This window comes from Dromiciops gliroides, chromosome 5 (assembly GCF_019393635.1).
Source record: "Dromiciops gliroides isolate mDroGli1 chromosome 5, mDroGli1.pri, whole genome shotgun sequence".
NCBI classification, from domain to species: Eukaryota; Metazoa; Chordata; class Mammalia; order Microbiotheria; family Microbiotheriidae; genus Dromiciops; species Dromiciops gliroides.
In genome coordinates, this window is record NC_057865.1 from 13,305,524 (window position 1) to 13,318,462 (window position 12,939).

The 12,939-nt window shown below is 43.8% G+C and overlaps 1 protein-coding gene across 1 annotated transcript in view; it reads left to right on the forward strand.

Moving 5' to 3' along the window:
• DNAH11 (dynein axonemal heavy chain 11) overlaps positions 1–12,939 on the forward strand; it is a 292,856-nt gene that overhangs the window by 167,701 nt on the left and 112,216 nt on the right. Inside the window, exons 48-54 of the mRNA XM_043967174.1 lie at positions 1,011–1,113; positions 1,849–2,091; positions 5,635–5,802; positions 5,950–6,143; positions 8,397–8,559; positions 10,764–10,887; positions 11,474–11,616. Of these exons, the coding sequence (XP_043823109.1) occupies positions 1,011–1,113; positions 1,849–2,091; positions 5,635–5,802; positions 5,950–6,143; positions 8,397–8,559; positions 10,764–10,887; positions 11,474–11,616 (1,138 nt within the window). The remainder of the gene's footprint in view (positions 1–1,010; positions 1,114–1,848; positions 2,092–5,634; positions 5,803–5,949; positions 6,144–8,396; positions 8,560–10,763; positions 10,888–11,473; positions 11,617–12,939) is intronic.

Here is a 12,939-nt window from a genome sequence, read left to right on the forward strand (position 1 = left end):
TGAAGCATCCTGGCCGTGTGGCCCCAGACAAGTAAGTCACTTAACCTCTGTCCTCTAACACTAAGTTATAAAGGAGTTTTCTATCTGTGTCATTGGAAGGAGTTCATACACTGGAAGCTCTCCATATAGCCGGGACTCTCCCCCTATTGCCCACCCCAAAAGAATACTCCTCACTATCAAAGGATCTACTTTGGTGAGGTGGGTAGAATATGGGACCTGGAGTCAGGAAGATCAGAGATCTGATCCAGTCTCAAACGTTGACCAGCTGTGTCACCCTTGGCAAGAGACTTAACATCTCTTGACATCAATTTCCTCATTTTTAAAATGGGGGAGGGGATAATAATAGCACCTGCTCCTAGAATTATTGTAAGAATCAAGTGAAATCATATTATAAAGTACTTTATGAGCCCAGTTTTCTTATTAATTATTCTGTCTATTAGTATTATTGTTGTTATTATAATTATTATATTGTAATTATTTAGCATCAGTGCCACCCCAGAACAATCTGCATGGGGAGCTATAAAAGCACAAGCCAGAAGAGAGCTCTGCAGTCACCCCCTGCTTCCTGGCAGCATTAAACTAAAAGCCTGCTAAGCCTTTTAACCAAGAGGGAGGTTGGCTCCCCTCAAGGGCCATGTGTCTGCCCCCGCTGGGGCCATCCAGCAGGACAGCCCTGAGTGGGTTCTCTGGAATGGATGCTGCCATTTCTATCACCATCCTCCAGACCTCAGGGCTGGGGGGGCCAGCCTCCCCACCACCACCACCCTCAGCAGATGCTGAGACGTTGCAGGGCTGTGGGGTGATTACAGATCCAGTCGGGGAGCTCAGTGTCACTGTGCCCAGGTGGCCACCTTGAGCCAGCTCTACAGTGGCCCTTGGGCTGAGGGGGTGGGATTGGAGAAAGGTCTAGTCCACAGTGGACCGTGTAGACACTAGGCCATTTCTAGGGTCGTGTGCTCTGAAGCTCATCTTTCGCGTGTGTCAGATGCAAGTGCTCTTTCTGCCCATAGGTATGACAGGCAGAAGGCGGCAATAAAAGAAATTCACAGCTGCCAGTATGTGGCCTGCATGAACCCCATGGTTGGCAGCTTCACCATCAATCCTCGACTCCAGGTACAGCCAAAGGCCTGCCCCCTCTCCCATCCCTGGTCGTCTGAGGGCCGATGGCTTCTGCCATCTCAGTAGCCAACTTGCTTCTACCCTTACAGGCTTTGGGGCTGTCTTTTTGCTTATTTTTTGCCAGTTGCAAATGCTCCAAAAGATTCCTACCCTTACTTATGCCTCTTGTTGGCTGTGTGGGCCCAAGCAAGTCTCTTGGCCTCACTAAGCCTCAGTTTTCTCCTCTGTAAAATGGTCATGATGTAGATACCTCCCAGGATTGTTGCAGAGCTCAAACTCTGGGGGGGAAATGTCTATAAGTTTTTTGTGGACCTTAAAGAGACATAATAAATGTTGCTTTGGTCATGTGGATGTATGTGCTTCATATGAATAAAGGACTTTCCATTTATATAAGGAATTTCCAGGTGAGGGAACTCCCTTTACCAGTGCAGATCTCCACTGTCCATGCAATTTATAATCCTGACAAGTTGATCAGGGCACTGTGAGCTCTAGAGGTCACATGGCTGATATGTCTGGTAGGCGAGACTTGAACACAGGTCTTCTCAACTCTACCAGTAGGGCAGGGCTACCACACCATCCCGCCTGTCATTATCTTCATTTCCATCTTCATCATTGATGATCGTTGATGTGATACTATAGAGAACAGACATCGTAATTTTAGGCCAGGCCCACAGGCCTTCCCTCTGCCCTCTGTAACTCTGTGCACTATGGCTCTGTGTTCCTTTCCAGAGACATTTTTCAGTGTTTGCTTACAACTTTCCATCTCTGGACTCACTTACCACCATCTATGGCCAGATACTCAGCTGGCATTTCCAGCATCGTGCCTTCAGTGCTCCCTTCCTCCTCTGTAGCAGCCTGGCGCTGGTCCAGGCAGCCATTGGCCTGCATCAGACCATGATTCTCAACTTTCTCCCGACTGCCATGAAGTTCCACTACACCTTCAATCTGAGAGACCTTTCCAACGTCTTCCAGGTACCTGGGAAAAGTGGGGATGTGAGAACAGCAACAACCAATCCTTACATTGGGACGGTTTAGAATAACTTTTAGAAAATCCTTAGCTTTCATTTTTTCAGTAATCTTCATGACCACCAGGCTGCCCCTGAAATCTTCCCCTGATTCCTCGCTGGGACTTGGGAGCGTCCTGGGCTCTCTTAGGCAAGCAGCAATCAGGGTCCCATTAGTTAATAGGGCCTTGACGCTAGTCCCAAAGTGGGCTGTGTGTTGCCTTGGCCCCATAGTGGGAGAGTCATCTTTTTGGAATTTCATACACTGGAATACGACCTTGGTTTTATCCACAACATCTCCCAAATGCCATGCACCAACAATTTATAAAGCACTTACTATGTGCTGAGCATTTCACTGAGTGCTTTACAAAGTATATCTCATTTGATCCGCACAATCATCCTGGGAAATTTATCCCCAATTCACATATATGGCAACTGAGGCAGACAGGGGTTAAGTGACTAGGCCAAAGTCACACAGCTAGTCTGTGTCCAAAGTTGGATTGGACTCTATTCTGGTGCCCTATACCCTGCACCACCCAGCTGCCTCAGTTGCTTTGAAGTTGCATCTGTGTTCAGTTCAATTCAATGAGCAGTTTTAAGTACCTACAAAGTGCAAAGCATCAGGCTAGTTGTTGGGGATGCAGAGAGCATGGGACTCATTTCAAGAAGGCTTGGGTTCAAATCCTGCCTCAGACATTTTATCAGCTCTTATGACCAAGGACAAACCACTGAGCTTCCCAGACTACTTCCTCATCTCTAAAATGGTGATCAAATGAGAATACTGATATCTGGCAACCACAGGGCACTTGGGGTTGGCAAAGTGTTTTCCACATGCTAGCTCCTTTGATCCTCACAACAACTGTGGGAGGCAAGTGTGTCACCCAGCAGAGTTAATGGGAGAAACAGGACCCTCTGACTTTCAGGGATTCGTAGAGCAGCACAATTTCTTCGTATGTGGTTGAAAACAAGAACCTGTCATTATGAAAGTGACAGCAACAAACATTTATTAAGTGCCAACTGTATGACCAACTCAAAGAAGAATTGTTGCTTCTGATACTTGCTCAAATAGGTTGGTTTGATGGCATTTTCTGTTCTCATCGGCTCAACAAATGATATTTACCATGTGTAGATTTTAATAAGGAGATACCAGAAAGAGAAAATTACAGAATCATGGAGCTGAAAAAAAGCAAATTACCTCCCTACAGAGACAGATCACTTAGCATTTAAATTTCATTAAACCTTAAAATGGATCATTTCAGAGACCAAAACACAACAAATATTGGAGCTTAGACTCTACATTTAGTTTCTCTGTTGGCCACTGCATTGCCATGAACACCTGGGAAACAAATATTGCCTTAGTTTACCTTCCCATGAAATTGATTTGTTGGTACTGATACTTCCACATTCCCAGAAACTGTGATTTTGTTGGCATGGACATTCTTTCCATCGACACTAGATTTTGGTCTCTCAGTGACTTAGAGCAATCAATCAATCATCAAACATTTATTAAACACCTATAATATACCAGACACTGTGCTAGATGTAAGGGATACAAATAAAAAGAATGAAATACCCATTACTTTGAAGGAGTTTACCATCTTAACAGTAGAGACACAGGTAGATGCATAAGTATATAATGAATAAACATAAAGGGAATAAATACAAAGCAGTTTGGGAGGAAGGGAAGACCTTTGGGTGATGGGGGGGAGGTTTCATGTAGATGCTTTTCAAGAGATCTTCTGGGGGGCAGCTAGGTGGTGCACTGAATAAAGCACCGGCCCTGGAGTCAGGAGGACCTGAGTTCAAATCCAGCCTCAGACACTTGACACTTACTAGCTGTGTGACCCTGGGCAAGTCACTTAACCCCCACTGCCCCACAAAAAAAAAAGAGATCCTCTGGCTTCAAAATCCCTTGTCCTGTGGTTTAGGGAATGGGAGGACCCAGAAGAGAACCCTGGCAGGTGGATTGTGTGGATGTTGGCCACTGAAAGGGATTGATCAAAACAGAAGAGTCATGATCATGACTGGCTGGCTGGCTCCCAGCAAACATCCCGAGTGTAGCCCAACCAGATTAACCTAAAGGAATAGACATAGGCAACAAGGAAACAAAACTATCACTTTTTGCAGATGATAGGATGGCATAGTTGAACCAAGTAACAACTTCAGCAAAGTTTCAGGATATGAAATAAACACACATAAGTCATCAGCCTTTCATATACTACCAATAAAAGCCAGCAGAGACAGTGAAATCGCATTTCAAATAATTCCAGATGATATAAAATACTTTGGAGGCTACCTACCAAGACAAACCTGGATTATATGAACACAGTTACAAAATACTTTTTACAAAAATAAAGTCAGCTCTAAAGAATTGGAGAAATATTAATTGCTCATGGGTAGTCACTAGTCACATGAAAAAATGCTCTAAGTCACTATTGATTAGAGAAATGGAAATTAAAACCACTCAGATACCAACTTATATCTATTATATCAGCTAATACTATAAAAAAGAAAAATGACAAGGGTTGGAGGGGATTTGGAAAAATTGGGACACTAATGCACTATTGGTAAGGTCGTGAAGTAGTCCAACCATTCTTGAGAAAAAGTTGGAACTTTTCCCAAAAGACTACAAAACTGTGCATACTCTGACTCAAAAATACCACTCCTAGGTCTGTATCCCAAAGAGATCAAAGAAGAGGGCAAAGGATCTATATGTACAAAAATATTTTAGCAGCTCTTTTTGAGGAGGCAAAGAATTGGACTTTAAGGGGATGCTCATCAATTGGGGAATGACTAAACAAATTGTGATATATGATTGTGATGAAATACTATTGTGCTGTAAGAAATGATGAGCAGTCTGGTTTAAGAAAAACCTCTGAAGTCTTATATGAACTTTTGCAAAATGAAGTGAGCAGAACCAGGAGGATATTGCACACAGTAATAGCAATTTCATGATGATGAACAACTGTGAAAGACTTAGTCAACCTAATTAAGACAGTGACCCAAGACAATTCCAAAGGACCCACAGTGCAAATGTTTTCTACCTTCAGAGAGAGAGCTGGTGAACTCTGAATGCATATTAAAGCTGACATTTTTTACTTTATTTTTCTTGTTTGTGTATGTGTGTGTTTTCTTTCACAACATGGCTAATATAGAAATGTGTTTTGCATGACTTTGCATGTATAATAAATATATTGCTTCCCTTCCAAAGGGGAAGGAGCAGGAGGTAGGGAGAGAATTTGGAATCAAAAGATTTTTTAATATTTTTTAATAAATATTAAAATATTTTACATATAATTGGAAAGTATTTAATGAACATATATGTGTGTATATATACATACATACACACACATACATAGAGAGAGAAAGCATTAAACTGTGTAGAATTTTATATTGTATTTTTCTCTCAATTTAACTTTCCTTTAAACTTGCCAAACAAAAGAAAATGTTAATGACTAAAATAGCAAACTCTGGTCTGGCCTTGTTTTTCCACCTTTTTTTTTCCTTGTAGGGAATATTACTTGCCACTCCTGAGTGCTTAAAGGGACCCGTGGATCTCATACGCCTTTGGCTTCATGAATCATCCCGAGTTTATGGAGATAAGCTGATAGACAAAAATGACTGGGATTTGTTTCAGAAGAAGCTGCTCGATACTGCTCGAAGATATTTCGAGGTAAGTGTGTCAATGATATTGGGCCATCCCCACTACCAGCAGTAATGGCACAGCAGAATAGCCAAGGCTAGGAGGGAGCTGTCCTTCTGAGGCTGGACTTGGCACCAAGTGAGTGGGTATCTAATGGCACTGATTTTTCCCCCCATCCTGCAGGGTGTGGAAGAGTCCATTCTGTGGCAGCAGCCCCTCATCTATTGCCACTTTGCCAATGGCGTGGGAGACCCTTGTTACATGCCAGTAAAGGATTGGGAAGCACTGAAAGCAGTGCTAACAGAGACCTTGGACTCCTACAATGAGATGAATGTGGCCATGCCGCTGGTCTTTTTTGAAGATGCCATGCAACATGTGTAAGTTGATGCAAGGTGGCATCTCCATTGAAATAAGAAGGAACTTAAGGAAGAGCAGCCCATGTCATATTGCTGGCTGAAGGACCCAAGGTGTTTAGGCTTCAGAAGAGAAAGTGTAAGGGGAAACAGAGACTTCATTTAAGCATTTGAAGGGCTGTTGTAGAAGAAGGTGTTGATTTTGTTCTGTTCAACCACAAAGAAGAGAATCAGGAGCAGTGGGTGGACTTGTAAGGGACATTTTTCTACACTGTCAGGGAAAACTTGCTTATAATTGGCCTGCCTGGGGCAGCTAGGTGGCACAGTGGATAGAGCACCGGCCCTGGAGTCAGGAGCACCTGAGTTCAAATCCAGTCTCAGACACTTAACACTTACTAGCTGTGTGACCCTGGGCAAGTCACTTAACTCCAATTGCCTCACCAAAAAAAAAAAAAAAAAAAAAGATTAAGTATAATTGGCCTGCTTGACCAGTAGGGTTGCAGCTGTCAACAGGTGAGCTGAGATGGTGGCTTGCCCATCAGCAGGGGTTGAGGGCCAGGTCAAAGGTATTCTTTTTCAAGAAAGGGTTTGACTAGATCATCACTGAAGGTCCCGTGATTCCATGATTCTCTATTTTTCCACGGGATGACGCTTTGGAAAACTTAGTCACGTCAAGTTCCCTGGACTGTCACATCTCGAGTGGTTGTTGTCATAAGGCAAAAGATGCTTTCCTCATTAGCCATCTCCTAGAGTCCCTCACTTAGCTGGGGGCCTGTAAATAGGAATAGAAATTAGCCCCATTTTTTGTTTGCTTTTGACTGGGCTTCTTGGTAAATTGACTGATTAATTAATTGAATCAATATAATTTCTAGTCCTGTTCTAACTTTGAGCTCATGTTAAAAGATCTAGATCCTGCTAATCTGAACTATGTACAGGCAGCTATGTGACAGAGTGGGCATAGCCTGGTACTTGGAGTTAGAAAGAGCTGAGTTCAAATACTGCCTCCTACATTCACTAATCTGATCAAGTCATAGCACCTGTCTCTGCCTCCATTTCCTCATCTGTTAAATAGGGACAAAAAATAAATCTACTTTCAAGTGTTGCTGGGATCAAATATGATAATGGATGTGAAGCAATTTGTAAACCTTAAAGCCTTATGTAAATTTCAGTCTTGTTGTTGGCCCCATAGCATGGTCTAGTGGGCAGGGCTGGGCTTGTCATTGGTTAGATCTGGATGCAAATACCACCTCTGACCCTTTCAAGCTTTTTGCCCATGGACAAGTCACTTCACTCCCTGAGTCCCAGACAACCCTCTGAGACATAAACAGGTTGTAGCAATTGTGAGTGGAGCAAGTTTCCACACCTGAGATTCCTATAGCAGCTCATCACAGGTCCTTGACACGTTGAAACTTAGGCTTTTTAGGAGATGCCTGATCTCTCTGTGTGAATACTCCCTCCGCTCACACAGATTGCAACCCTTCTCTAACTCAGTCCCTGGATGGTCTTTGAGATTCACCGTGTCTGTGGCCTTCCTCATACTGTGAATCTCCAGGCTGGTCCTCAGACAATACGGGCCATCACTGGACCCACACCTGGAGCCCTCACAGCTTGGCAGGAGCTGCCCAGGCTTGTGTGACCTTCAAGAACTCAGGCTTATCTCTAGACCCTGATGAAAAAATAGATGAATTAAATGACCTTTAATCAAAAGGTCAGTTTAATGAAAGAAAATAAAAAGAGAAGCAATTCCTGGGATCAGGTAGCTAGCTGATGGCTCTTTCAGCGCTGTATGAATGTTCTCCCATCTGATTCTCACAACAACCTTGAAAGATAGATGTTACCATTCGTCCCATTCTACAGTTGAGGAAACTGAGGCAGATAGAGATGCCCAAGGTCACACGGGATTTGAACTCCAGTCTTCCTGACTCCAAGCCCAGCGATCTATGTAGTCCGGTGCCCCCTAGTGGCCTAATAAGCTTTCTTATAAGCTTTGGAGGTCAAATTCAAGCCCAGGTCTCCTGACTTACCCTCACTCTAGCCACTGAAATCATGCCATCTTTCTGAAGCTAAAATATTGAAATATTAAAATATTGAAAAAGAAATATTTAGACATTTAAATTCTTGCACAGCCAGCTTCCCTGTGTTCTTTTTTTGTAGCCCAGCCTGGCATATAGGAGGCACTGGATACAAATTGATTGATTGATTGATTGATTGATTGATTGATTGATTGATTGATTGATCAGGACTGGAGCTGATGTTGAGGCCTTTTTCCATGCCCAGGTGCCGTATCAGCAGAATCCTGCACACCAGCCAAGGTTCCTCTCTTCTGATTGGGGTGGGAGGCAGCGGCAAACAGAGCTTGTCTCGGCTCGCAGCCTACATCTGCTCCTTTGAGGTGTTCCAGGTTACGCTGAGGAAAGACTATGGGCTCCAGGACCTCAAGGTAAGTGCCGAGTCCTCTTGTTCTTCTGTCCGAAGACCCTACACTCAATTCAATTTAGCTCAAAGTTTGTGCTCACTCCTCTTGAGGTTGATTCTCTCAAGGTTGAGCATTAGATCAGAGTTGGGAAGACTTTGGTTCATATTGAGGTTCAGCCCCTAAATAACTGCATGATCACAGTCAAGGGGCTTGACTTCTGAGCCTCAGTTTCTTCACCTCTAAAACGGGGATAACAGCAGCTTGTAGTCTCAAACTCACAAGATAATTATCAGGCTCAAATAAGATTACAAATGTAAAGCCCTTTGTTGACCTTTAAGTCTGTGCAACTTGTTTGGGCCTTTTTTATTGTTCCTTGATGGTGTTATCTGTGAATAGAGAGTCAGGAAGACATGGATTCAAGGCCTATCTCTGACAGGAACTGGCTTGTAACCTTGAAACAGTCACTTAACCTCTTAGTACTCTAGGCAATTCTCTAAGACTGTATGGTACAGGGGGCAAGCTAGGTGGTGCAGTGGATAATGTACTGGCCCTGAGTTCAAATCCAGCCTCAGACACTTGACACTTACTAGCTGTGTGACCCTGGGCAAGTCACTTTTTTTCCTGCTCTGCTGGTCTCCTGACTGGGCTGCACAGACTGATGCTGACGGGAGTTCGACTCGGCCCGGCTCGCGGTTAGCAGCAGCACACGCTTGACACGGTCTCTCTCTCTCCCCAAAGGTGGCCTTGGGCTTTTGGTGAGTTTTAAACGGAATATAGACTAAGCTTAGACTTAAGATGATTTGTATTGTATTTCTACTTTCCTATCCTTCTAATCAACATCACCTTGTGACTACCATACAATAAAAGCTCTAACTAGAAAACCAGAAGCTTCTTCCATTTACTAGTCTGGGAAATAAATTAAGGGAAAGGTTAAAGAGGGGAGATTTATGATCTAATATCCAATTTTAAATCTCACAGTTAAAAAAGGGTTAACCTCATTGCCCTGCAAAAAAAATACTATATGGTACAGAGAAGGGGCCAACTTGCATTGATGGTGGGAATTCCTACATCACCACTGTAATCACAGGTCCAGGCCTTATCCATTAATTTCGTTATTCTCACTAACAATATTATTATTATTATCATTATTGTTGTTGCCATAATCATTATTACTAATATTAGGCAACTGGAGAGAGAAGTGGTTATAGTTTTCATTTGGCTTCTTTTTCTGTTATCTTGAACCAAGGTAAACCCTTGTTCCATTTACTTGACTTAATTTTTTTCCTATGTCTTTGCTTCCATGAAATCCCTTATTATTTGAACTTTATAAAAATGTGGTCCAGTAGAAAAGTATCAGGCCCAGGCCTATGAGCAAATTCATGAAAACCACAGTAGTTTCTATTTGTGTTTCCTCTTGAGGAAGAATTCTGATGTATTTCAGTGACTAGAGCAGTGTGCATTTTTCAAGGACTATTAGAAAAGGAAAGCACGTCTGCACATGGTACCCGAGGGTCTCTGGGACAACTGATCAGCCCTGAGAATGGTTGTGACTTACCCAGGGTTAGAAGGAGGATTCGAACATAGCTCTTCCTGCATCGATGCCCAACACCCCAGTTACTACACACTTTGCTGCTTTAGCTTGAGAAAAACATGTGTGTAGAAAAGTGGATCAAGATAATAATAATAATTAACATCAGTATGGTGTTTTAAGGTTAGCAAGATCTTATTTGATTCTCACAGCTATCCTGCAAGCTAGGTTTTATTATCATCTCCATTTTACAGAAGGGAAAACTAAGGCAGACAGAAGTTAGGTGGCATGCACAGGATCACAGCTAGTAATACCTGAGGCAAGATCTGAACTCAGATCTTCCCTGGCTCCTAAGCTCAGCAAGTTAGCTACTGCCTATGTTACTGCTTCCTGTTAATGGAAGCTTATGTACATAAAAAGAAGTGGGTGAGGAGGAGGATTTAAAAAAAAAATAACAAACCTTTTAAAGTTTGCAAAATGCCTTATGAATATGATCTCATTTGAGCCTCATAACTCCTCTGTGAGGTAAGTGCTTTTGTTTTTATTGTCATGTATTGTCTTTTACAGATAAGCAAACTGAGGTCCAGAGAGGTTAATGAGTTGCCCAGGGTATCATTATCATCGTTGTGTTGGTCGTGCTTGCCCCCAATGTCAGCCCCAGTTTTTAGCCAATATGACTGATGGTCTCCTTTCCTTACAGGTAGATCTCGCCAATTTGTACATCAAGACGGGAGCCAAGAACATGCCCGTAGTGTTTCTGCTGACAGATGCCCAGGTTCTGGACGAACGCTTCCTCGTGCTGATTAATGACTTGTTGGCATCAGGTGATTAAAGCAACACGTCCCCAGAAAGATCTTCCCTGATGACAAATGATCTGTGGTGCCGGTGAACTTTAAGGAGAGATCATTTGTCTTTGCTCTGTTCCCTGGGGGCAATCCTTGGGGAGAACCCTACAGACCCAGCCAATCTGGGGTGTGTAGCTTTTTCAGGCTGCTTTGAGAGGCCGAACCTTAGTGGGGTCAGTGTTGTTCCAAATGAGCAAGTCCAACATGAGATGCAGGGATACCCTCTCCATCAAGGCTCCGCATGCTTTATAAGGTCAAATGGCATTTTTAATTCCCTAGTATCTCCCTGAACACTCCTAGAATCTAAGCTATAGAAGACAGGAAGTTGGATTCATGGTACAATGGGAAGTGTTAGATTTGGGGCAGAGAATCCTGTCTCTGCTTCTTGCTACCTGCATGGGCCTCAGTTTCCTCATTTTTAAAAAAATGGGAGATTGGCCACCATGGCCTCTGGGTCTTTTCCATCTCTAACCTGTGATCCTGTGATCCCTATGACTTGCTCACGTTATTCTGTTACTAAACTTGGCATGCCCCTTGGTGATTCTTGTTACTCTCTTGGGACCAGGAGAAATCCCAGATCTCTTCAGTGATGAGGATGTGGACAAGATAATTTCTGGAGTTCATAATGAGGTCCGTGGCCTGGGCATCTTAGAAACAAGAGAAAATTGTTGGAAGTTCTTCTTGGCCAGGGTACGGCGGCAGCTCAAAGTAAGAATTCAGCACCCTTTGAAAAAGAAACCGAGTTAAAATGCCATTGAGGGGGTTGGTGGGGGGAGGCAGAGGTGGGGGGAGGTGGAGGGAGATCTTATTTCAGGATTGGGAATGTGGGCTTAGTGCTCAGCTGTCCATGTTGAAAGAATGGATGAGTATCCCAGGGGCAGGGTCTGGGACGTGTTGGCACTCACTCGTACATGTGCTCCAAGACATCAGATGATCTTGGTGGGCTCACAGGACTGAGGTCAGAGTAGGGACACATTGCCAGCCCTGGGATGCTACCATCTTTGGGAAGGGAACTTTGTACCAAAACACAAACTATTTACAACAGGAAGAAGACAAAACTTTCATGTTGCAATAATGTTTTAGAGACATCAATAGGTGACTAGATTCTGATCATCCCAATTTGTTGCAAGAAACCAAAACCAACTTGCCTATGTGAGGGGCTGGGGTGGGAGATCCCTGGCAGATGAGCAGGCAAGGCAGGCTACAGACATTTCTTAAGTGCTTTCTATGGGCCAGGCACTACAAGCAATAAGAAAGACAACCCCTGTCCATAGGGAGCTTACATTCTAATAAGGGAAGGCAGCACACAAAAGGGAGATGGAAACTGAAGGGAGAACTCTTCAAATGCCGAACCCTGAGTCTTTTCTTCTCCAGACTAATGCCCCAAATTCCTTCAGCCAGTCTGTGTGGTGGGATAGACTCAAGGCCCTGGAGCAGAGGTTTCCCTTCCCTGGATACTCTTTAGTTTACTCTGTGGTAATAAACATTTCATAACTTCTCCTGGCATCCATACGGACAAAGAGAGAGATGGGCTAAATGCCAGTAGAGTTAGGTGGCTTTGGGCAGAACTCAGAACCATGGACAGAGGTGAAGGCAAATCTAGACATTTCCTAACAACTAGAGCTATACCCATGGGGGATGGGCTGCCCCAGAAAGGCAGGGGGGTTCCCTTGAGACAGTCACTCAAAAGCTAGATGACCGCTTGCCGGAAGTGCCGTAATGCGGAGGGTTTTAGGGTATGGATTGGACTCGGTGGCTGCCAAGGTCCCTTCCAGTTCTGAAATTCTGGGATTCGGGCTAAGGAGCAGAAGCTGCAGATCAGTTGGGAGGGAGGTCTCTAGGAGAGAGATCCAGGCACCTGTCCTGGCCCTTAGGGCAGTTAACATTTTTCTCAGTCATCTGAAAGGCAGAGATGGAATGCCAGCCAGAGTTTCAGATGACACAAGTCTGCAAGGAGTAGATTGGATTTCAGAGTCAGGACCCACCAAGATCTTGACCACTTAGAACAGGGCTTGGCAAAGTATGGTCCCC